The 23827-nt window shown below is 38.9% G+C and overlaps 1 protein-coding gene across 19 annotated transcripts in view; it reads left to right on the top strand.

The window, feature by feature from the left end:
• Positions 1-23827, top strand: part of nrcama (neuronal cell adhesion molecule a) — a 130659-nt gene that overhangs the window by 67130 nt on the left and 39702 nt on the right. For 9 of the 19 annotated variants that reach the window (XM_088644822.1, XM_088644819.1, XM_088644816.1 and 6 more), the window contains 7 exons: positions 14756-14953; positions 18360-18377; positions 19112-19217; positions 19440-19636; positions 20254-20376; positions 20745-20915; positions 21456-21512. In XM_088644822.1, the coding sequence (XP_088500948.1) occupies positions 14860-14953; positions 18360-18377; positions 19112-19217; positions 19440-19636; positions 20254-20376; positions 20745-20915; positions 21456-21512 (766 nt within the window). In that variant the 5' untranslated portion in view covers positions 14756-14859. Of the gene's footprint in view, positions 1-12251; positions 12272-14755; positions 14954-18359; positions 18378-19111; positions 19218-19439; positions 19637-20253; positions 20377-20744; positions 20916-21455; positions 21513-23827 lie in introns of those variants that run through there. The other 10 variants (XM_088644828.1, XM_088644821.1, XM_088644829.1 and 7 more) reach the window with 4 other exon arrangements.

Here is a 23827-nt window from a genome sequence, read left to right as displayed (position 1 = left end):
TCAGTCTAGAGCAATGAGTTACATTCATTTGGTAAGGTGAGTCATATACCATGAATTATAGAAATACTGGGCGCAACCACAGTATTATTTCACAGTATCTATTTGTAGTGTTTTGTGTTTTACAACGACATGCCTCTCTAATTGGCAGGATGGTGATGCAGTGTGGTTAGCATTGCTACCTCACAGTGTTGGGGCCCTGGGTTTAATTTGTTACCTGGGGCGCAGATGCAGCCATTCAAACCCGTACCGCACGCATCTACCCACAAACCACCACGGCATATCGCGGTACGTGATTGACTGACCAAAATGACCGAGGGGGGCACCCGTGGTGCATTGGTTGGTAGTGAAAAGATTTAATTATTTAATCTCTTTACTGTGCACATTTTAATCCGTTTAGTATTGAATATTTATATGGAATTTTACCACTAAAGGGAAATGTTAGTAGCTGAGCATAAAAAGAAAAGGAGCATAATGCATCTGATGGTCATAAACGATATTAATTTAGGAACATAAACATATTATGTAAACTGTATATTGCTGGTATTGGTATTTTAAAGAAAAAATACACACCAGTATTCCATTTCTCCCTAAACATTTAAAGCATCAAAGTCTTACATGTGGTTATTTCTAAACGTTTTTACGTGCTCCTTCTGACCATATTACTGTACTTTTATATACTTTGTTAAAATTGATCGTTTTAACCTTTTCTGCGAATACACTCGTTATTGGATTAAACAAAAGCATACTTTTAGAATTGGATTAATAGGGAATATAATATGGATTTGCGTATCTAAATAAATGAATAATGGTATAATAATATTCATATACTGTTGCACAAACAGTAGTATAAGACTTTCCATTGATATGTGTATGGCTGTTTCAGTGGTTGTCGTGACTTGCCTTGGTGCCGTGATAGCTTAAGTGACTGATTTATAACCCTGAAGTCGGGCTTTCACACCCAGCTGTCGCCATGAGTTTTCTTTTAACAAATAACCATTTCTTTGAAAAACAAAAATAGCAAATATTATTGACATTATATTGACCTTTTTATATTTCTACATATCACAACATGTTCGTACTGTATGTACACAATGGTACCGCAGGGTGTAGAGCACAAATCCATGTGAGCCCGAAAGCCCTACATAAATGTTGTACATTCGCCTGGCGCTGCGCGGTTTTCATCTCTCTCTCTCTCTTTCTGCGGGAGTGCTGGCTGTGCCGAATTAAACCAGTTTCACAGGTATTTTCAAAGTAGAATAGGGCAAGTCTTCCAATGAAAGACACTCCACCTTCCCCCACGGACACATTTTCTTAGAAAAACAGATTCACAACGCGAAGCTGTGTCAATCTTCTGTGTAAAAAAAAAAATCGGTTTGAATACCATGGGTGCTGTTTTTAAGACGCTGCTGAGTAAACTATAGGAATTTTCCTGCTGTCAGCAGTATTGTGTATATAGTTGACCCTTACCTGAATGAAAACAGGACATAAAGAAAGGGTTTCAGAAATCAAACAAAGCTTTATTCCCGTGTTTACAGTCTGGGTAATTGGAGGCTACGCTGTTATGCTTCCTATGGTGATATACGGGTTTTTCGCATGAAGCCGTATTGAGCAGTATTTCTTGCGTTGTGAACGTGTGTACACAGTGGTCCCCCAGGGTTCCAGTTAGTGTGTAATTATGCATCAATGAAAAACTGGAGGTTTAAAAAAAAAAGAGAATTAGCTCACTGATAGTTTTATGTGGAGGCTGTGAACATTTTCACAAGTCGTGGTCTTTAAAATGCATTTGGATTGAAGGCTTTGCGTGTTTCCCTTGTGAAGACATGAACAAAAGAATATTCGAGCGTGGTAAAAAAAATGGCTTAAAATGACATAGTGAAGGCTGTGAAAACAGTCACAATGAACTTTGTACACACAGCAAGTGTTTTCGTAACTCTAGGAGGTTTCGTGAAAAAGCTACAGGCGTGCCGAAATCATTCTCGAACTTCAACTTTACCCCAGTGTGGACACCGCATTGTTATATCAATCACCTGCTAATATGTTTTACACCACGGGAAGACAGGAGAATGTGATTGTACTGTATCTGTATGGAATGTGTGTTGCGTTTTCAAATTCAAAGTGTTTAGAATGCATAATTCAACATTTTTAAAAAACTTGCAGCTTATTCAAAGATTCTAAGACGATCACGAGGAAGTGTATTGCATGTCTAATGCTCTAACAAAAACTACAGTATGCTTAAGAGTTGTTAAACCGGTTTTTATTTTTCGGCCCGAACCACAAGACTTTGTATGGTTGGAAACGAATGCTGTGGTGTGTGGTGTCTCCGGGGGAAAGTTTATGTAAATGAAAGTAGTACTCACACCACACTTTTCTTCCCTGAGTTTCGTGGTGTTTCTTCCTCCAACTGGCTTCCAAATACAGTCCGTAATCCGTTCCCTTAATCCTGATCCGATCCGAGTTCCAGAAGTCCGTAATAAAGCCAATCCGCGATGTATCCTTATCCAGTGTCCGTAATCCAAAAACCATAAACCTTTTCTCCTTTCAGTAGTCCGTTATTCTTTAGCCCGATCTTTAACATGCACCTCTTTCCTCTCTTTTCCTCCAAACCGCATTCACCTTATCGGCTTCCGCCCTGTTCACTGCCTCCGGGGCACTTATATTTCGGTTCCTGATGCGGCTCAGCTGTGTCTCATTGTTTCTCAGGGTAGACCCTTTCCATTTACCGGTCAGCTGATTCTTTTTGCTCCTCTATAATTCTTTCGTCAGTTTCGCTTTGGATTTGGTTCGCCACCCGTTGCACTTCGATAGCTTCTTGTTGTCCTTTTAATGCCTGGAATTGGGCGAGGGTGGCCTGGGACAACTGCTGTATTAATTGTTCCATATTTTTTTTTCACACGCGCAAAGCGAAACCCGCACACAAACACACCAAAAAAAAACTTGCTTTCTTTGATTCTCAAACCCGAGCGGGAGTTGCCCGCATCCTCCACCAATTGTGGTGTCTCCGGGGGAAAGTTTATGTAAATGAAAGTAGTACTCACACCATGCTTTTCTTCCCTGAGTTTCGTGGTGTTTCTTCCTCCAACTGGCTTCCAAATACAGTCCGTAATCCGTTCCCTTAATCCTGATCTGATCCAAGTTTCAAAACTCCGTAATAAAGCCAATCCGCGATGTATCCTTATCCAGTGTCCGTAATCCAAAAACCATAAACCTTTTCTCCTTTCAGTAGTCCGTTATTCTTTAGCCCGATCTTTAACATGCACCTCTTTCCTCTCTTTTCCTCCAAACCGCATTCACCTTATCGGCTTCCGCCCTGTTCACTGCCTCCGGGGCACTTATATTTCGGTTCCTGATGCGGCTCAGCTGTGTCTCATTGTTTCTCAGGGTAGACCCTTTCCATTTACTGGTCAGCTGATTCTTTTTGGGCGCCATTTTGCTAAGGTCCATATCTAGTATTTTCAGTGTTTCATTCCGGAAATACCGGTTATAGATGACCCTTCCCCGGGTCCTCTTACATTCCCTCCCCCTGAGATCAGCCCCGACCTCGGGCGATCTAGAAAAAAATAAACAGTGCATTCGGGAGAAGGCGTCTACATTTCCTTGTTTCCTTCCGGGTCTATATACAGTTTGGAATTGAAATCTTTGCAGACTAAGACCCCATCATGTAATTCTATCATTTTTATCCATATTTTGTAGCATCCATGTTAATGGCGCATGATCTGTGTATAATATAAATCGTCTTCCCAATAAATAATACTTCAAATAGTCTAGGGCCCATTTGATTGCTAGACATTCTTTCTCTATCGTAGAATAGTGCTTTTCAGCCGGATTCAACTTACGGCTGATATACAGAATAGGATGCTCCAGTCCTTTAATTTCTTGCGACAGTATGGCTCCAATCCCAGTGTCCGAAGCATCAGTTTGTACCATGAAAGGCTTACTGAAGTCTGGTACCTGTAAGACGGGTTGAGAAGCGAGAGTTGCTTTTAAGTCTCGGAAGGCCCTCTCTTCCAAGTCGGTCCATTTTATTTTCTCCGGACAGCTTATCTTCGTCAGGTCGTGTAGAGGGGCGGCTATGGATGCAAACCCTGGAATGAAACGTCGATAGTAACTCGCCAGTCCCAAAAACGTTCGAATTTGCTTCTTGGTAGCTGGTTTGGGCCAGTTCTTAATTAACTGTACCTTCTGATCTTGGGGCATGATCAATCCTCTCCCGATCGTATAACCCAGGTAATTGGCTTCCCTAGCCCCCAGACAACATTTATTTGGGTTGGCCGTTAATCCTGCTGCTCGCCATGCTCCAGTCACTGCTTCCAGGTGTTGTAGATGTTGTTCCCAGGTCGTGCTGTGGATTACGACGTCATCCAAGTAGGCGGCTGCAAAATCCCGATACGGTCTCAGAATTCGGTCCATCAATCTTTGAAATGTTGCGGGAGCGCCATGCAAACCGAAGGGTAGGACCCTATACTGATATAGTCCCTCAGGTGTGGCAAAAGCGATTTTGGCTTTATCTTCTTCGGCCAGCGGCACTTGCCAATATCCTTTCATAAGATCAAGGGTGCTGATGTATCGAGCGTTACCTAATCGCTCGATTAGTTCATCTATACAGGGCATGGGGTATGCATCAAACAGCGAGATCTCATTTAACCTTTTGAAATTGTTGCAAAATCGAATAGTTCCATCCGGCTTGGGGATCAGAACTATCGGGCTAGCCCACTCACTATGGGATTCCTCGATTATTCCCATCTCCAGCATTTTTCCCACCTCTTCTTTAATCAATTTCCTTTTGGCTTCTGGTATTCGATACGGGGGTAGCCTTACCTTTTTCCCTGATTCCGTGACAATCTTATGTTGTATAAGGTGGGTTCGACCAGGTGTCCGGGAAAAAACATCTTTGTTTTGGGTTAGGAATTCTTGTAGTTCCTGTTTCTGTGCCAGAGCCAGGTCTCCCACGGCTACCGCACCCGTTTCTTCTTCCAGAGGGTCTGGGGAAAAGTGGGTGAGCAGAACTTCGGAACCATGCCATTTCTTCAGCAAATTGACGTGGTAGATTTGATGCTGCCGTCTTCTGTCATGTTGCTTGACCTTATAGTTGACTGGCCCCACCTTTTCCACCACTTCATAAGGCCCCTGCCAGGATGCCAAGAATTTACACTCTGGGGTTGGAACTAGAACCAGTACTCTGTCCCCAGTCTGAAATTCCATCGCAAATTTGTTGTTGTTGAGCCTGGGCTTTCTCCAGGTTTTCTTTCACTATGGGAACAATAACATTTATTCTTTCTCTCATCTGTTCCACATGCTCAATGATAGTTTGTAAAGGGGAAGGTTGATGTTCCCACGATTCTTTGACCACGTCCAATAGGCCCCGTGGTTTCTGAGAGTATAATAATTCAAATGGGGAAAATCCAGTCGAAGCCTGCGGTACTTCTCGAACCGCAAACATGAGATACGCGAGCAGCTGATCCCAATTTTTCCCATCCTTTTGCATAGTCTTCCTAAGCATGCTTTTCAGGGTCTTATTAAAACGTTCTACTAGACCATCGGTTTGAGGGTGATAAACTGAGGTTCAGATCTGCTGTATACCCAGTAGCTTACATAAGTCTCGCATGACTTTAGACATAAAAGGTGTTCCTTGATCAGTCAGGATCTCTTTAGGAATTCCGACTCAAGCGAACAGTTGTACTAGCTCCCTAGCTATGTTTTTGGCGGTGGCAGCTCTCAACGGAATGGCTTCGGGGTACCTGGTAGCATAGTCCACTATTACTAAAATATACTGGTGACCTTTGGTGGTTCTGATCAGGGGCCCCACTAAATCCATCCCAATCCGTTCGAAGGGGGTTTCAATAATTGGGAGGGGAATCAAACGGTTTCCATAATAAGGTTGTGGCGCCATTTTCTGACATTCGATGGCCTTATAGATCCCTGGCCAAAAGAACCTAGAGAGGAGTCTCTCGGATGTCTTCTTTACCCCCAGGTGTCCGCCCAGGAGGTGGCTATGGGCCAAGTTGAGGAGCTTCATCTGGTAGGCCCGGGGAACAAGGAGTTGTTCCACTTCTTCCTGTCCCTTCTGCTGCACCTGATAGAGGAGATTATTCTTTATCATAAAATATGGGTATCTCACTGTATTAGGATCAGTACACCACTTCCCATCAATTTTCCTGACATGCCCCCACACATGTCTCAAGTTCCCATCTTCTAGTTGGCCGACCCAAACTTACCACGACGTTCTAGGGGTTCCCAGTTTGGTAGATCCTTATTTTCAAACTCAACTCTAAGTTCAGCTCCGCCTTCTTGTGGGTCCGTCTCATCAGGTTCGTCGGTAGGGGCGTCACCACGGTCTTCCGGGCAGGGGATTGGCCTAGCTGTTTGGACCGTGTTCCAAATCTGGAGGAAATGGGGACAGTCTCGTCCCAGTACGACAGGGTATGGCAACTGCTCAACCACTCCTACCGTTGAACGGTAGGTCCCCTGTTCTGTAGAGATGCTCAATTCGACCGTCGGATAGACCTTGGTGTCCCCATGAATGCAAGTAATAGGTATTCCCTCTGTTCTCGGAATCTCTAGTTCTCCCGGAAGTATTGTAGGAGTCACCAGGGTCACAGTACTGCCAGAGTCCAACAAGGCCTCGATGGGTTCTCCCCCTATCTCAACTTTCGTAAGATGGGGATCCTCGCAGGTCGGGACCCGTGCTGTAAGGTAGTTACATTTGGCTTCACCTCTGGGGTCTACCTGCATGGGTTCGGACAGGCCGGGGCAATAGCTGGCTAAATGCCCTTCTTCCTGGCAATTAAAACATCGCCGGGTTTCTTTCCATGGCCGGGGCCTTGAGTCAGACCTCCCACGAAGGGGTTTTTTAAATTGTATAGGTTCCTGATAATCACTATACTTTTTTGGCCGATACTTTATTTCGGTTTCCAGACTCTTGGAGCTTCGTCTCTCCTCCTTCCGAAAGTCCCCCTTTTCCTCCCTAATCAGGGCCTCTGTGGCATGGTGTCTGTCCACCAAGTCCACGGCCTGATCTAGTGTGATCCAAGTGATCCAACACCACCGTTTCTACCACCTGTCCTGGGTTTAATTCTTCTGGCTGGAGCCATTTCTTTGCCAGATGTACCAGGTCAAACATCTGAGACCTCGTAGGCTTGTTCATCTGGTATCTCCAATTGTGAAACCGGACTCCTCGTATCGCCATGGTTACCCCTAGTCTTGCCAATATCTCCTTTTTCAGAGTCTCATAATTCTCTGCATCTTCCTCTTTTAAATCATAATATGCATTTTGGGCTTCTCCAATTAAATAAGGGGCTACTCTCCCAGCCCATTGCTCTTTGGCCCATGCATTTCGAGATACAGTTCTTTCAAAGGTAGTTAAATACGCTTCCACATCATCAAGCTCAGTCATCTTTTGTAGCGTAATTTCTTCCGCCTGAGCGGTGTCTCTCCCCGCAACGGGGGCCTGCCGGATTTCTTCCCCTAATCTGTACAATTCTGCGCGTACTAATTTTTGCTCCTCTATAATTCGTTCGTCAGTTTCGCTTTGGATTTGGTTCGCCACCCGTTGCGCTTCGATAGCTTCTTGTTGTCCTTTTAATGCCTGGAATTGGGCGAGGGTGGCCTGGGACAACTGCTGTATTAATTGTTCCATAGTTTTTCTTCACACGCGCAAAGCGAAACCCGCACACAAACACACCAAAAAAAAACTTGCTTTCTTTGATTCTCAAACCCGAGCGGGAGTTGCCCGCATCCTCCACCAATTGTGGTGTCTCTGGGGGAGAGTTTATGTAAATGAAAGTAGTACTCACACCATGCTTTTCTTCCCTGAGTTTCGTGGCGTTTCTTCCTCCAACTGGCTTCCAAATACAGTCCGTAATCCGTTCCCTTAATCCTGATCTGATCCAAGTTCCAAAACTCCGTAATAAAGCCAATCCGCGATGTATCCTTATCCAGTGTCCGTAATCCAAAAACCATAAACCTTTTCTCCTTTCAGTAGTCCGTTATTCTTTAGCCCGATCTTTAACATGCACCTCTTTCCTCTCTTTTCCTCCAAACCGCATTCACCTTATCGGCTTCCGCCCTGTTCACTGCCTCCGGGGCACTTATATTTCGGTTCCTGATGCGGCTCAGCTGTGTCTCATTGTTTCTCAGGGTAGACCCTTTCCATTTACTGGTCAGCTGATTCTTTTTGGCCGCCATTTTGCTAAGGTCCATATCTAGTATTTTCAGTGTTTCATTCCGGAAATACCGGTTATAGATGACCCTTCCCCGGGTCCTCTTACAGGTGTTACTTTTTGTCAATGAAAAAATAAAGTATTTTCGTTTACAAAGACAAAGGTAATACTTTGAGTTTACAGCTTGTCCAAGGTAATTCATTATTAATACTATTAGTAATATTTTCGGTAAAGACTTTGATGCATAAAATATTTCTGCATAATTAAAATATTTATGATTAAAGTAGTAGGTTGTGTACTTTTGTCCAACTTAAATTCTTAATTGAATAAAGATAGTCCCTCAGCATTGATCGGGATTGGAAACTGAGTGTTTTCTGGTGACAGCTCAAATGCTGTACATGAGAGGTTAAACTTTATTAGCTCCACCTGGCGGTTTTACAAGGTGATTCTGGATACAATTAACAATCTTATTTGCATAGGGTACAGTGCAGTAAGCCGCAAAATGACGCGTTATGGCGTGTTTCATTGTGACACGCCCCCCTCTTTGTGCCGCAGCATACCGCACTCGTTCTGCTCGTTTTCCCTGTTTTGAAATACACTGATACTGTGACATCTGCAAGGACACCTGCTGTGTGTGTGAGCTACAGTATTGAGGCTCAAGCAAGATGAGCGTAGAATCCCTGGCCGGCTGACTGACCATAGCTGCCACAGTGGCGCGTGATCTGGACGTAAGAGCTTGTTTTCGGCATGTTTCAATCCCTCCCCCCTCCTTTGAGAGCAATTAAATGAAGAAAAATACGATGCATAGCATGGTAAATTAAAACAAAAACGATGCATTAAAAACAGGCTATTTTGAAAAGAAAAGGCTTAATAGAAAAAGCATTTAGAGAAACAAAATATATGTGCTAACATTTCAAAAGTCCATGTTTTGCAGTCTTTGGAAATTAAATGCCTCAGGTAACATTGGAAAAAAACAATATACTAACGTAAACAACTAAACAAAAATCACTTCTCTGTTATTAGGTCGGCCCCCCCTCATCGGGGGCTCGAACCCGGGACTCCCGCGTCTGCAGCAACCCAGCCCGGTGAGCCAAAGAGAGATCTCTCCACAGCCCAGTAGCTGTAGTCCTGCTATCACAGGGAAGGGCGGTGACATCACCTGCTCTGGTACGCCGGCTCGTACACAGTGCCTGTCGGCAGTTTAAATATGTTGAGTTCCTAAAATTCATGAGGAATGCCAACGCCCCAAAATCGAAGCGTAACGAACTATTGTGGAGTGAATATTTGTCTTAACCCACTTGGCTGAGGGCTGAGCTCCTGGCCGTAGGACGAGGAGGCCAGGACCCCCAAAAGAACCAAGCGGGACCCCAACTCACCAATGCAGAATTTGGAAGAGCTTGGAGAGGGAAAGAAGGCATGATCTGTGGCACGTAGGTCGTGCAGGGGTAGGGCAGTCAGAGTGCCTGTCTGCGTTCTGTATAGGTTTACTGTAGGGAAGGTTGCTTCTGTTGGCCTGGCAAGTCGCTTATTATGGATAAACGTCAAGGTGTTGACGGAAGGGAATTCGAACGGACGCAGGGTCTAAGTGATGAGAAACGTGTAGGCTCTTCGTGGATGGGAAAGGAAAATCGCTGCTAATATTGGAATAGGTTAGTGGTGCCGGCGTTATCTGGATGGGTATGGGCCTGTTTGTGATTGTCCTCCAAAAGCAGCAGTGGAAATTGGAGACTCCTGCACTTGATTCGCATGGTGATCGGGAGGAGAAATGAAGGTAGACAGTAGCAACTTGGCCTTTTATAGCCGTTAACTTTGATGAAGGTTTCCTGGACTGATGGAGTGGCCAGCTCGAAGGAAGTGTGGAGGCTTGTAAACCTTATGGCAAGTGACACCTTGCTATCAGACAATATATTGAGTATAAGGAGATGGCTGCTGGGACTCATGGAATCTTGAACTGGATGGCGAGCATTGATGGCCTTATGACAGATCTATGTGGGCAATGTGGAGAGGAAAACAAAAACTCCCGTTGGGAGAAAATAAACCTCTGGGGGTCCCGGCCCAATGGATACCCCCCTCCAGGCAGCTAGGCATTTTTTGGATAGCTCCAGACTCCACCTGTGGTACTGTAGCTCATGGAATTTACGTGAAGTGAGAGCGGTACTGGATCGGAGAAGTAACAGTGCGGAGTGGGAGAAATGATCCCGGTGTTGGATTGGACATCATGGGGCGATTGTTGAGTAGGCAGAGGTAGGAGGCTAGGCGGTCCCAGGGCCAAGAGGTGGTGGCGACAGATGGGGAGGATGAGAGGAAGAGAAATGGGCCTGGGGTCGGATCGGATGCCGGGGATAAAACGCGTGTGAGATGGGGGAATGAGGTGAGGGACTTACCTTTGCGGACGTTGAGGGCCGGATTCGTGGTGTGACGGGGGCGATAATTGCAGAATGTGAACTTGAGCGAGGAGTTGAGTCTTGAGAGAGCTGGTCGGAGATGAGCGCTGCTGGTAGGAAGGCAGGCTGGTCGAGGAGTTTTGGGGAATCCTCTGTGCTGCCAAAGGTTCTTCATGGGAGCAGAAACTTTACGGGTCCGAAGGCGATCAAAACGCAAGAGAAAAGGCACGGGCTTGTGCAATGCGAAAGACACAACCGAATATGCAAAAGTCGCAAGCGAGGGAGAGAGATATCGCATTTGGTATTTATAGTGTTCGGTGGAGGAAAGAAGAAAAGAGTAATTGCTAATCACTGACGGCTGGGAATGATTGAGTGTGGTTGTTGTCATCCCTCCTGAACTTTAGTTAAATAAACTCCATTACATTGCTTATATAACAATTATCAAATCAAACATAATTAGATAGCCTTTTCTGTTTCACTGTAATGATAATGAAAATAAAGGAAGCAATCGCTTTGTGGTTTTAATGTGAATGTTCTAATATTTATTTACAGAGTGACAAGAAATTGTATTTTGTATCTCCCTGGATAATGACTCTGTCAGCCCCCAAGCTGTAATTTAATGACTTGTGAAGGCAGATTCAGTCATTCAAATCAGTGTAATTGGCATTGTCCTATCGATGTGTTAGGTAACACTTCGCTTCATTGCACTTGTGGTTCAAAAAATGTAGCTTGTCAATGAATTGTTTCTCAAAATTAGAGTATGAGCTGGTAATGCTTTACATTTTAAATAAATAGTGAGTACTGAAATGGTGACAAGTTAATAAAGGTCACTGGAGAGTTTTATATCTAGGACTCTATAGGGAGGGAAAAAGACTTCTCTATCAGTTCCTTTGTGTATATTTATAAAACCTGATATCTCATTAATGTTCTATTGACATAATAATACAGGGTCTCTTATAGATCCAGCTACTAGCATTTGGTATTCAATTCTGTCTTCTATACCTCCCTTCATGAGTCTCTTAACAAAAGCACAAAAGCTCTCAACAAAATTCAAATGTTTGGTAATTGTATATTTTTAAAGCAGGTTAATTGATTTGTCCTCATTGCAAAACAATTTGTCTCTGAAATTATACCAGTAATCAACAATGCAAGTAACATAGGAATGAGAGAGGCTTGTCTAGATCTTATTGCCCCCCCCCCAACACACACAGATTTGACACTGATCGTCTGAAGATATATACCCTAATATCCCTAAAATTACCCCAAAATCAAACCAGAGCCTATCCTGAAAGCTTAGATTGCAAACTCAGGACTGCACCTGGATGTGATGCCAGTCCACTGCAGGTCACACACACATGTTTACACTCACACATGCACAGGGATGATGTACAAACACCAATGATCCTTGTCAGCATGTCTTTGGAAGGTGAGTGAAGAAACCAGGGAATCCACAAGCCTGGCAATCCAATATATTTAGAATGTCAGTCACGTGTTGTTAAGATCAATCCCCCAGCCTTCTGGTTGTGCTATCCAGGGAATAGTTATTATGGCTAAATGCACACTAGCACTCAGCCACATTTGCTTAGCTCCAGAACATCATATATTAGCACTCAGAAGCCAGTTTTGTCAATAACAGCTTTTTAGCTGCACTCATCAGAACTCATGTGAATGTAATCATGAGCTAGTACATTTCTGAAGGAATAGTGCTCCTGGAAACCTACAGAATCAGTGGTGAGTTTTCTTTTATTATTTTGTGAACTTGACCTTAATCATGAATAAGTTTTCTTATTTCTGAATGAATTGTTCATTTAAGATATCATTTAATATATTTATATTTAAGATATCCTATTCTGCAGTATATGTTGTCAATCAGACATTCTCAGGATTATCAGGATATGTTTTGTTGTGTCTGCAGGTTGTGTATAATGCAATAAAATAGAAATATGCATGCAGTTTCTACACTAAAACTAGTAATAATATGATGTCTTGCCCTAGTAGCACGAGTTCACTCTGGAAATTGTATTAAATTCTCAACCGTTTGCCTGCAACAGAACAGTTGAACAAGGGGAGTATATTGCATACCTTTGCTATCATCTTTTAAAACTAAAGCCTTTTGTTTTTTTTTTGTATCACCAATTGTGTTTCATGATGTAGGGGATTTCTTATATGCTGACCCTTTAAAGGAAATTGAAAATAAATGATCAGGGCATCAGGTTTCCAGTACTTTTTCGTTCATTGTGGACCAAAGAGCGATCACTCCTCTACTGTTTTTTATGCCAGCTCCTGTCTTGATCTTTCACTGCAGCAGAAAAGTACTTAACAGACTGGTCCTATATTCCTAAAAATATCATTTTTTATTATGACTCCTATGTATGTCCTTCCTGTGAATGAGTGGATTCTCTCGTTCCTCAACATGAATCATTTGGAGATCTTCACTGCACAAATCTGTGGCTCTAGCAAAGTCCCTGTTCATGCCTGGAGTGCTGTAGCTGAATGTGTAAAATCCATATTTCAAGTCAGAGTGCTAATGTGACTTCTGAATTACAAAAACGTTTGAAACTTTTGAATTGCAATTTAGTGCTGTCTCCTCTATTTTTTATCTTGGCATATGAAGGATGTGGGAGTTGTGAAGGTTTGGAGAGCAACTGGACGTGGTGGAAAGTTCTTTTCATATTTCCTGTATTATCAAAAAATATTTGATTTAACACTCACAAATACTTAATATTTTAGCTCAAATAACATATTATTGACACCTGATAGAATTATCGGATATCCCTGACATACAGAGATAAATTTGAAAACATTTTACAAAGAACAAAGTAAATGTAAATTGTAAATGTACACTATAACAATTACAGGTTTAATATAATGTTAATCCATTATATACTGTATATGTAGTGGCCAAGGGGTATACATAGGGAAAAATAGGACCAGCACCAGCTTTGGAGTAACACATGCCCTTTTTACTCCCGGAATTGTGTCCAATTCAATTTTTAAGAACTTTGTTTTCTTTTCACAAATAAATACAGATAATCACAAAATAGAAAGCTTTACAGTATATATACTTATAACAGTATATATGATCACATCTCATTAAGTTTAGACAAGGTAACAGGTAACAGTTACATACCAACAATTCATCTTGTTCAGGTGCATTTTTTAAAGTCATTTTTCATCACTTCCAAAACAGGACAAATCCCATTTTTTACCTTTACATGATAATCTATATCACAGAGTCTTGAGGTCACAACTTGAGGTCACAACAAGGCAGCAGCAACCATATTAACGTGCCGGCAGCAATAGGAACCGGTACACATGTTTAGGGTGGACATAACTCTCGGGAAAAACAGGGCCAACAGCAACAATACGCTATTTACATATTTTCCTACACAACTATTTACATGCCCATGGTCAGCTAGCTGACTCTCAGTCCATCCCCCGGTGGTGATTCCCACCACACTGTGACGCATTCATTATCCGCATGCGCTTATGCTAAGGCACCCAGCGAGGGCGCTACAATATATATCAAAACTAGATGACATGTAGCTTAGTTTAATAGTTTAATGGAAACCTTTAAATTAACAGTAAGCTCAAAATGTTTTGGAGTAACATATTCATGCTACTTTTTTACCAATAAAAATTGCTGCTGCTGCTGCATTTTGTGCTTTCTGTAGACTATAGAGTCCAGTGGGAGCAAGAAATTGTTTTCATCCAAAATTGCTTTACGTGTATTAGGGGAACCTGCTTCATCCACCATTAAATTTCCCTACGGGATTAATAAAGTATTATCTATCTATCTAAAGAGCAGCATGTACTATATGTGCCAGCCTCCCCACTACACAGCAGATCAGTTAGTTCGTTGAAGTAGGGGGAAGATTTTGGTAGGCCAGATTGTACAAACCCAAAGTGGACATTAGCCAGAGCATTAGAAATTAGCCAGAACACAAATGTCCTATAACAATAGCGTAATAACCAATTAATCAATACGCCTGTTTAATGTCAAACTCAAAGAACAACATTTCCTACAGTGCAGTGTCATCAGTCACTGTACTGGGACATTGGAAATTCTTGTCCAGAGGAAAGGATTTTCACTTTAAAATACTGAATGGAAGTGTTTATTTTCTTCTTGATAGATGTAAGATTTCCTTTTTGTCCCCACCTGACCCGACACGACTCACAGTGTTAACATGAACTATTTTTTGCTTCCTTTCTCAGCTGTCTGATTTTTCTGGATGTGCTGAATCCTGAAGGTGTAGTCCTGATTCAGGAGAGAACAGGGACGTGGCTTGACCGCGGAGGTCTTGAAACAGTAGTTGAAGATGCAGAGAAAGAAGAGATGTTTAATACCCGCCGGAGCTCTGTTCATGCTGTTCTTGAGTCACATAACTGCAGCATTGGATGTACCTCTTGATCGTAAGTAAAAATATATATTTACAGTATGTATAAATGAGTTTATTTTTAGTAAGAGTCTGATATGATATAATATATATTTGGATGGTTTTTTTCAATAGGCACCTGTAATGGTCCACTTGTATAAAAATCAATACAAATACAATATAAAGTAATTTCAGTTGAGGCTTTGTGAATGTCACAGTCATGTCTATCAGAATTATAAATATTTAGAAGGAAGAACTGGATTACTGATGTTTTGTGTTACTAAATTATTTATATGAAACACCTAGAACAGGATCTGAGATGTGAAATACATGTATATGTACAGTAGTTGGATACAGCATGATATATAGTACAGCACAACAGGACTGTCAGATATTAAATCCTCAGAAGACTATACCCTCTACAAGCTGGCAAAACTTTATTAAAACACCCAGTGGGTGAAACGTTTCTAGCAAAATGCAATTGAACATTACAATTAAACAGAATTAGCTTCTGAATAAGAGTGTTAGTTTTTTCTGCGAGTACAAAATAAAAACAATGTAATTTTTAAATTGAATTTTACATAAAGAACCTGAAGCTTTTGTGTTTTTGGTTGATGTTTGATTTTTCTTTTCTTTAATTGTAGACCAATCATAAATAATTAACTGTGATTCAGGTTTGTGATACAAAGAGAGCAGATTGCACAGATTGTAAAAAATAATGTGATACTCTGTGAAATTGTCTGTGAAAGCAATGCATATAAAATACAGAGACTGCATAGTTTTTTTTTTCTCAATTCTGACCTGTTTCTGAAATCCTCTCAAGATTGTTCTGCCTCTGTTACTAATAAACAAAAACAAAACTAGATATTGTTTCCCAGGTCATGCACAGCAGCTTACTCACAGTACAACAGTCTTCAAAAAATACCAATTTTAGCACTTCAGTTAATGGGAAGTGTTTCATTTTTCTTGTTTAAATAAATTATGACTTTATAATGTTCCAATCTGACACACTCACTACTTGCACTTTGAAGAACTGTGAGGTTTTACCTTTTCTGTGTTATCCACTGAAAGACAATACATATTGTACCTTTCATTGATGACACTGCGAGCTCACTGGTGGCTGTTGAGTCTCAGGGGTAACTGGTCAGTGGCAGGCCGGTTGGTCATCTCAAGGTAAACTAAAGTTGGTAGCACTTAGCCAGTTGTGTGCAGCACAGCCATTTGGGGAATCCTCGTCACAGGTCTCTAATGAGACCTGGTCTCTAATCCCTTGGACTTGAGCTAGAGATTCTCAGTTTACTCAAAAAAGTGAAGATTACATAGTGTAAGCATTCATTGGTAAGGGTCTATATATTTAAGGTGCTGACCATATTTAAGGTATAAACTAGTAACAGAATTAGTTATTATTAATTAATTAGTTAATGGCTATACATTTAAATTAAATGCAATACATATGGTTCTGAATTATGGAATTGAAAAGTTGTATATACAGTATGTACTTAAATTAGATACACTTAATATGAATAGTCTGTATATATATATACTTTTCAAGAGCTGTTCTTTGGAAATGAAATAACTATATGTACTTATATATGCCTTAGATCTTTACTATATATAAATATAGTACCAGTAAGATTTCTTAATATTAATAGACAGATGTCAGAGACTGTGTCAGGTTTAACATGACATTATTTTGGGTAATGTTGTGTTTTTCTGTTTACTTCGAATTACATTATCAGAAATAGCAGTCATGCATGTGGCAGTAGCATTTAAAGATGTATTGTTCTGCTTAAGTCTGATATACAAATCATATATTAAAAACCTCTTTAATTATTAGTTGGTTCTTGTCAGAATGACCTATTCCAGTGACAAATGCAGCCTTCAGACATTGTATTATTGCACATCTGACTACCATGTTTGTTAATTCTGGCTTTCAAGGTACAGTAGTTTTGATACAATAATATTATACGATAACATGCCAGGGCACAGAAGGCATTCTACCTTCTTTCACTTACAGGTTAATTCACAAAATATATATATATATAAATGCTAGGGCAAAACTAATGCTAGTTAAAAACTAAAGTTTTTGTCCACAAAAATTTAGTTAAAGCTTACAAAAGAAGAGTATAAGCAGTATCTTGTTAGTTGCATGTACTCTGCTAACCATAAGTAAAATGCCTACAAAATGTGGAATAGAAATCATGTCATTAGTAAAGCTATATGTATTTAATTAACACATGATTTTAACTTAGGCATGGGTCACATGAGTAGGTGTTCCTTTCCAGGAGGTGCAGTTAATGATACTACGCTCCCTGTAAAGGATGGTTATAAGGAATTGCATATGTGACTAAGAATATAGGAACATTTATTGACTTTTGGTTTACAGAGAATGTAAAGGATTTATTAGTATGTCTTAAAAATATCCTGGGTGGCACTTCTTCTTTCTCTTTCCTTTGCTAATGGCATCTTTGTGTTGAAGGAGTGCCTCCATGCCCAGATTCAGCATTCTTTCTGCATGGCAGCTTTTATGAGCGCAATCTCAGTTCATTACACTTGCTTTTCACTTTAGCCACATTGTAATTAAGGTCTTTTTGAATACCAGGTACATATCGCTATCCTTATTACTGCTGCATAATTTTCATACATTATCATCAATAATATTCAGAATATTTAAAGTATTCAGTATGTGTAAATTTATAAACCTTCAAATTTGTTTTTATTTGGTTTGTGAATGCGATTGTGAATATGTGTCTCTTGTCATTTGCTTAAACAGTTTTAATCACTTTAGAACCCTATGTAAATGACACCCTAAAGGTTTAACAATAAAATTATTTGACAAAATAAGCTAAGAGGAAAGAGCCTACTTCCAGTTTCAAGAATTTAGGAACCCATCTGATTTATCTAGCTATATATAGCTGTATGTTCTTTGGAATAAATGTCATATTGTATTGTAATGTCTTTTACAAGGCCTAACATTTTTCTATTTTACATGCTTGATATAAAATGTTTAAGTATCCCATTCCGGTAGTACCTTATTAATCTGTGAAGCTCATAAAGAATCTGAAATTAAGCTACATACTGTACTAGATACTAATGAAATATCTCAATACTAATATTGTGAATAATTATAGAATATTCTATTGTATATTTTAATATTTGGCTTCAATATATATTTTAACTTTAGCTATGTAAACCCCCCAAAAGAAGAATGGTTATAATAATATATAATGATTATAACAGTAGCATAAAAAAACATGATGTGTGATTTGTTTAGTGTATATGTCCATGACTGCATCACAGGATCACAACATAAGTTTAAATGAGAACCCTACTTTTCAGCGAGTTGTGTACAGTATGCCTATATCTTATTTTTATCTATACTAATGTTTCATTTTATTTACTCTGTGTCTGCTTATTTATATGCTGATTCTTGGGGGGAAAAGCAAAAGTTCTGGAAGGATGTAAGTCCATGATGTTAACATATTGTGGCTGTTAAAGCTTGTGCAGATTTCGTCAGTGCTTTTTGTTTTTTTCAGTTTTATTTATTATTTTATTTATTTGCTTGTGTGCAGTGCTGTTAGTTTTGCATGCATCACATGTTGTTTTGTTGTCATGGGAATGCTTAAATATCCAATTTTCATTCAGAATCTATAGAGCATTTTTTCAAATCTTTTTGCTCAAGTTCTAAATTTGTTCCACTTGTATTTCTGTCGCCAAAAAAGTCAAACTGAAATTCCAAGATTAGATCAAGTTTCAATGATTTATTTTTTCCAGGGTCATTCTTACTACCTTTATTTTCCCAAATTTTAACAGGAGCAAAAAGTCTTGAAAATTGCCTGAAAATTGCACTGAATTGTACTGTATGTTTATCCAGTTTTGTAAGGAAAAAATAATGAGAATGTGTGAATAACTGTACATGTGACTTTGCATGATGTTATTCTGCTGTGTTTTTACAGTTTTACAGTTGAGTGTAATTATTGATTTCCTGACATTTATAAGATATGATAAATTTCTATAATAAAGATATAATTAGATAAAGATTCATGATGCTAATGAAAAACATACTGTATACATGTTTATGCTGTGCTATCTACTGTATATTGTCACTATAATTGCATTTGTACAATAAGCAAATATTTATGGTGACATGTTAAAAAGTATTTCACATAATCTCATTCTTCTTTCTTTGATCCAGTGCCACAGCCTCCCACCATCACTGCCCAGTCTCCAAAGGACTACATCATAGACCCTCGAGAGAACATTGTTATCCAGTGTGAAGCCAAAGGGAAACCACATCCCAGGTACTTCATCATGCAACATCCAGTAACAATTTCAGAGCAGAGATTCTTTGGAACTTTCTACAAAAATCTTATTTCAATTTAAATATTATGTCTCTGGTGAACTTATAGCCTTAATCTCTTCTTAAACTCTTTGAGGAAGTTGTTGTTAGGATTAACGATGAGTATTTTTATGTTCATGCCTGATTTGTGGACCTGTTAATATTTTGGTATTTGCTTGAGCAGCTTCTCCTGGACAAGAAATGGAATGCATTTTGACATAGACAAGGATCCGAGAGTGACAATGATGCCCAATTCTGGAACCATTGTTGTTGACATTGTCAATGGTGGGAAAGCGGAACTCTATGAAGGAGTTTACCAGTGCACTGCAAGGAATGAACATGGAACAGCACTATCTAACAATATCATCATTCAACAGTCCAGTACGTTTTTCATTGGTCTACAAAAACCTGCAAGCCTTAACTATTCATTTTAATAATAGCTTTATACTTTTGACACAGTGATTTGTATTTCATTTGGCTTGTGTATGTAATCTGCTTAACCACTTTTCTTTTTCTCTCCTTTTTTAAAAAGATTTTTTTTCAATCATCAAATTCTTCTATCTAGAAGGTAAAAATAGCACCTGGAAGGGCAGCATGGAATTTATCCTTTACATTTTTCCTATAAACTTACATTCCTGGTATTATCCTGAACATATGACCTAATCTTTCTCCCATGCCGTCACCTTGTCTTGTACCTTTCACAATGAATTTTCCACAGAACAGTCCCAGGGTTGTGCACTTTTCCAATGTGCATGCCATGCTGAAATCCTGTTCACTCTGCAAATGGCCATGAGAAGCTTTATTTAAAATGAGGTTTATTCATTGTGACCACTTAAGTAATAATCAGTAATCACTGATTTCTTTGATTGTTTACTCTGCTAATGCAGAGAACAGTATACAGTACTTAGGCATAACATATTTTGTGTGCCTTGTGCGATCTTTTGACAAGTATACAGAACTGTAGGAGAGACTGACTGGATTTCATGTGCTTCTCCCAGGGTCCCCCTTGTGGGCCAAAGAAAAAATTGACCCTATTTTTGTGCAAGAGGGTGTGCCACTTGTACTGCCATGCAGACCTCCTGCTGGACTTCCACCTCCCGTTATATTCTGGATGGATAACAGTAAGTTAATAGCTATTAAAAAAGTAGATCCTTCCCCTGAGAATTAATATACAGATGCTTTCTGTATAATAATATATGATTTTGTATTGCACACAATGACATGAACATTTTTGGTAGCTTTGATTATTTATTATTTGCTATTGTATATAAAACTCATTTTATACAGTTGGGAGGCACTTGAGGTATGTTTGCTATGTTTATAATCAAAATGGGAATTTCTTAGCATTTGCATTATAATCCATTTCATGTTTGTTTTTGTATATTAATGGAAATCCATATGCATCTATAGCCTTATAGATTAAAATAATGACCATGACAGTATGAAAGTGCTGAAATGACACTCAAGATGGATATGTCTTTCTTTTTAGATTTTCAGAGGTTACCACAAAGCAAGAGAGTCTCTCAAGCCTTAAATGGGGATCTTTATTTTTCTAATGTGCAAATGGAAGACACACGAAATGACTATATTTGTTATGCGAGATTCACTCATACTCAAACCATACAGCAGAAGCAACCCATTTCAGTGAAGGTTTTGAACAGTAAGTACATTTGCTTGAACTGCGTTATTGACCATAGACCTGTGTTCTGTAGAAAAGCTTGCTGCAAAATGTTCTGAAAAAAAACAAACTTCCTGCCAATCTAGCACATGCTGAAATGTTGTGGCTCAAATTTCTTACAGGTTTCTTCATCTGTAGACTCTTTTAATAATCCAGAATTGACATGTATTCTGGAATTTACAGGGAAGCTTCCTGTGAGATTAATGAAGGAATCCTGAATTTTTCAAGTATCCTTCAGGGGTTTTTGTGCCTGGAGCATTTCTGAATTTTTAAATGTTTTGTGACATTAGCACTTCCATCATATTCACTAGAAACTGGTTAGATTTATTTGTTACAAAGAAATTCATATTCATATTTGTTTTTTTAAGAATTTGCCTTACTTCATTATGGTGACATTCTTGTAAAAGTATTTAAAAACACTGTTTCTTGTCAGAATTGATTTCCTTGAGTGCACTTGTGATACGCTATATTTACAAACACTTGCAATACACTGCATGTTTATGATTTTTTGTTGTATTACAGTGGATGCAATCAATGAGACAATCGCTGCTTTTTTGAATGACACTGATTTTTTTGGTGGTGAGTCTTGGCAACCCTTAGTGATATACTATACTTTACCTACAGTCTAACACTAGAGCTAGAACACTAACATACCATGAACCCTATTTCACCTTCTTCCATTTATAAGTATAAAGGAAGTGTTCATATAACCAAGTGTTAACATTTTTTTCCGTATGTTGAACCTTTAAAGAAAAACTAATATTAAAGCCTTTTCTTCTTTTTTCACATTTCATATCTCTTCTTATTTCCTTCCTTTTGTAGTTTATACAGGAATCTAGCCATTCTATATTAACTGCAAAAGAAGAAGCAGGGGTTAATTCCACACTGTAAAATAAAAAGAAAAACAATCACAATGTTCCAGCTGTGCAGCCTTCATTAAGTGTTTTTTTTTTACTTTTCAGCATGGAATTTACCTCTACTTGGGATTTTTTCGGGGAGCTCCTCAAGCTTATCTTGTGTTGGTTAAGCTAATTACTTAACTAGGTTAAGCTAGTTAAAGCTAATGACCATTTAAAAAAATTGAATTAAAAATACAATAACTCATTATTCAAATTGATGGAATTAAAATATAGAAATTAATTCCTTTTTATAAAGCAACCCACATTTTGTTTCATAAATTATATTAATCATTTTGCTCTACTAATGCATATCTGTGTAGTGAACAACTGGCAAGATATTTCAAGATATTTACATGCCCTGATTAATGATTAAATAAGAACATTATTATAGAAGGAGCACTGGAATGGTGGTTAGTGAAGGACACTGTTTTTAGCTTTTCTGTTTTAAGGAACTGAAAAAATCATGAAAACATGGAAAGGAAAAAGCCCAAGACTTCCTCAAAGACTTTTGATACCACTATAGATAAGGGGTTGCACATGTCATTTAAAATAGCAGAGCAGTAATAGTGTTAATAAGGAGGTAGAAACTGATCCATACTAATGATTAACAACAAAATAATGAACTCAAGTATGATTGTTTTACTATATAAATGAATTATAACAGTTAATTAAGTTGCCTGTTTGCTGTGCAAATTATTTATTTAGCAACCTCTAACTATAGTGTTATCAGCATTTTTATCTCTACTCTTCATCCAGTCATTATATCACACATATCATATACTGATGCTACCCTTCATTTGTATCAATACCCTTTCCTCATCTTGTATTCTTGTGTTTTTGGATAAGAACAATTAGAAGAAAAAAAATAATTTACCATTTCTGCGCTAAAGAAAATGTGGTTGCTAAATCACCAGTTTAACAGTCCGATAGAGGGGAAAAGGGTGTCCATTATTGTCAAATGTCTGTTCAATCAAAAAGGACACTTTTTAAAACCCAAAAACACACTATTATATGAAATATATATATATATTATATTTTCTGGATTTGTATTTAACGATTGCAATAAACACAGTCAATGGAAAATGTTCCTGTGCTTATTTTTATACAAGCTCTTTTTTTCATGTATATTAAATACACTGTATAACATTTGCTAAAGCATATGAAACACAAACAACACCCATCGCTATCCATTCTGTCCATTAATTCTGAAGCATGTTAAACCGAGTGTTTATAGATTTTAGCAAAACTCTGATTTTTATCTTATATTTTGAGAAATGCGTACAGTAATCCCTCATTATACAAGTGTAATGGATTCCTTGAAAACTGCTCCTAAGGTGAAAATTCACATTACTTCTGTCTGTTACCCATGTCTGATTGGTTCCAGAACTAAATAAAATGCATAAACATTAGGTACTATCCTGTAATATTAACACACACAAGCTTTTATTATAATCAAGTTAAATCAATAATAAAATGTAATAAAAAATAAAAAGTAAATTCCTCATCTGAGGAGATGCGATGAAAGAAGAATCTTGGCAAAGCATTATGAACACCCCACTCATAAGAGTGAAAATGTGCTTGTTAAATTAAAAAATAGGTAGCAATGACTATATCTCATAAAGACGAAAACACATAAATTGGTTGCTCGTATAGTGAGGGATTACTATATTCAGTCTCCAAGAGTTGAGCCATGATGATCTGACGTCATTATAACAAACAGCTCCTTACACTTGGTAAGGTCAGCTAGACATTAAAGGCTGGGTCTTTTATTCATGAGGGGGACGTTTTTAGGTATATTCTTCCATTTTCTATTCATTGAAAGGAAAAGGGTGTTTAAAAAGTAAAGATATATCACATAGTTTGCTGATATTGACTTCAGAAGGTAAGGTAGAGATTAGATTTACATTTCAGAGATTTTCTTGACTGGTGCTACAACAAAGCCTTTTGGCAGGCTTTTCCTGAGGTTTGCCAGAAGTGATGATTGGGATTTTAGTG

The sequence above is a fragment of the Lepisosteus platostomus genome, chromosome 9 (genome assembly GCF_059453375.1).
Source record: "Lepisosteus platostomus isolate fLepPlt1 chromosome 9, fLepPlt1.hap1, whole genome shotgun sequence".
NCBI classification, from domain to species: Eukaryota; Metazoa; Chordata; class Actinopteri; order Semionotiformes; family Lepisosteidae; genus Lepisosteus; species Lepisosteus platostomus.
The sequence above is the reverse complement of the archived record's forward strand: the minus strand, read 5'-3'. Positions and strand labels throughout refer to the sequence as shown.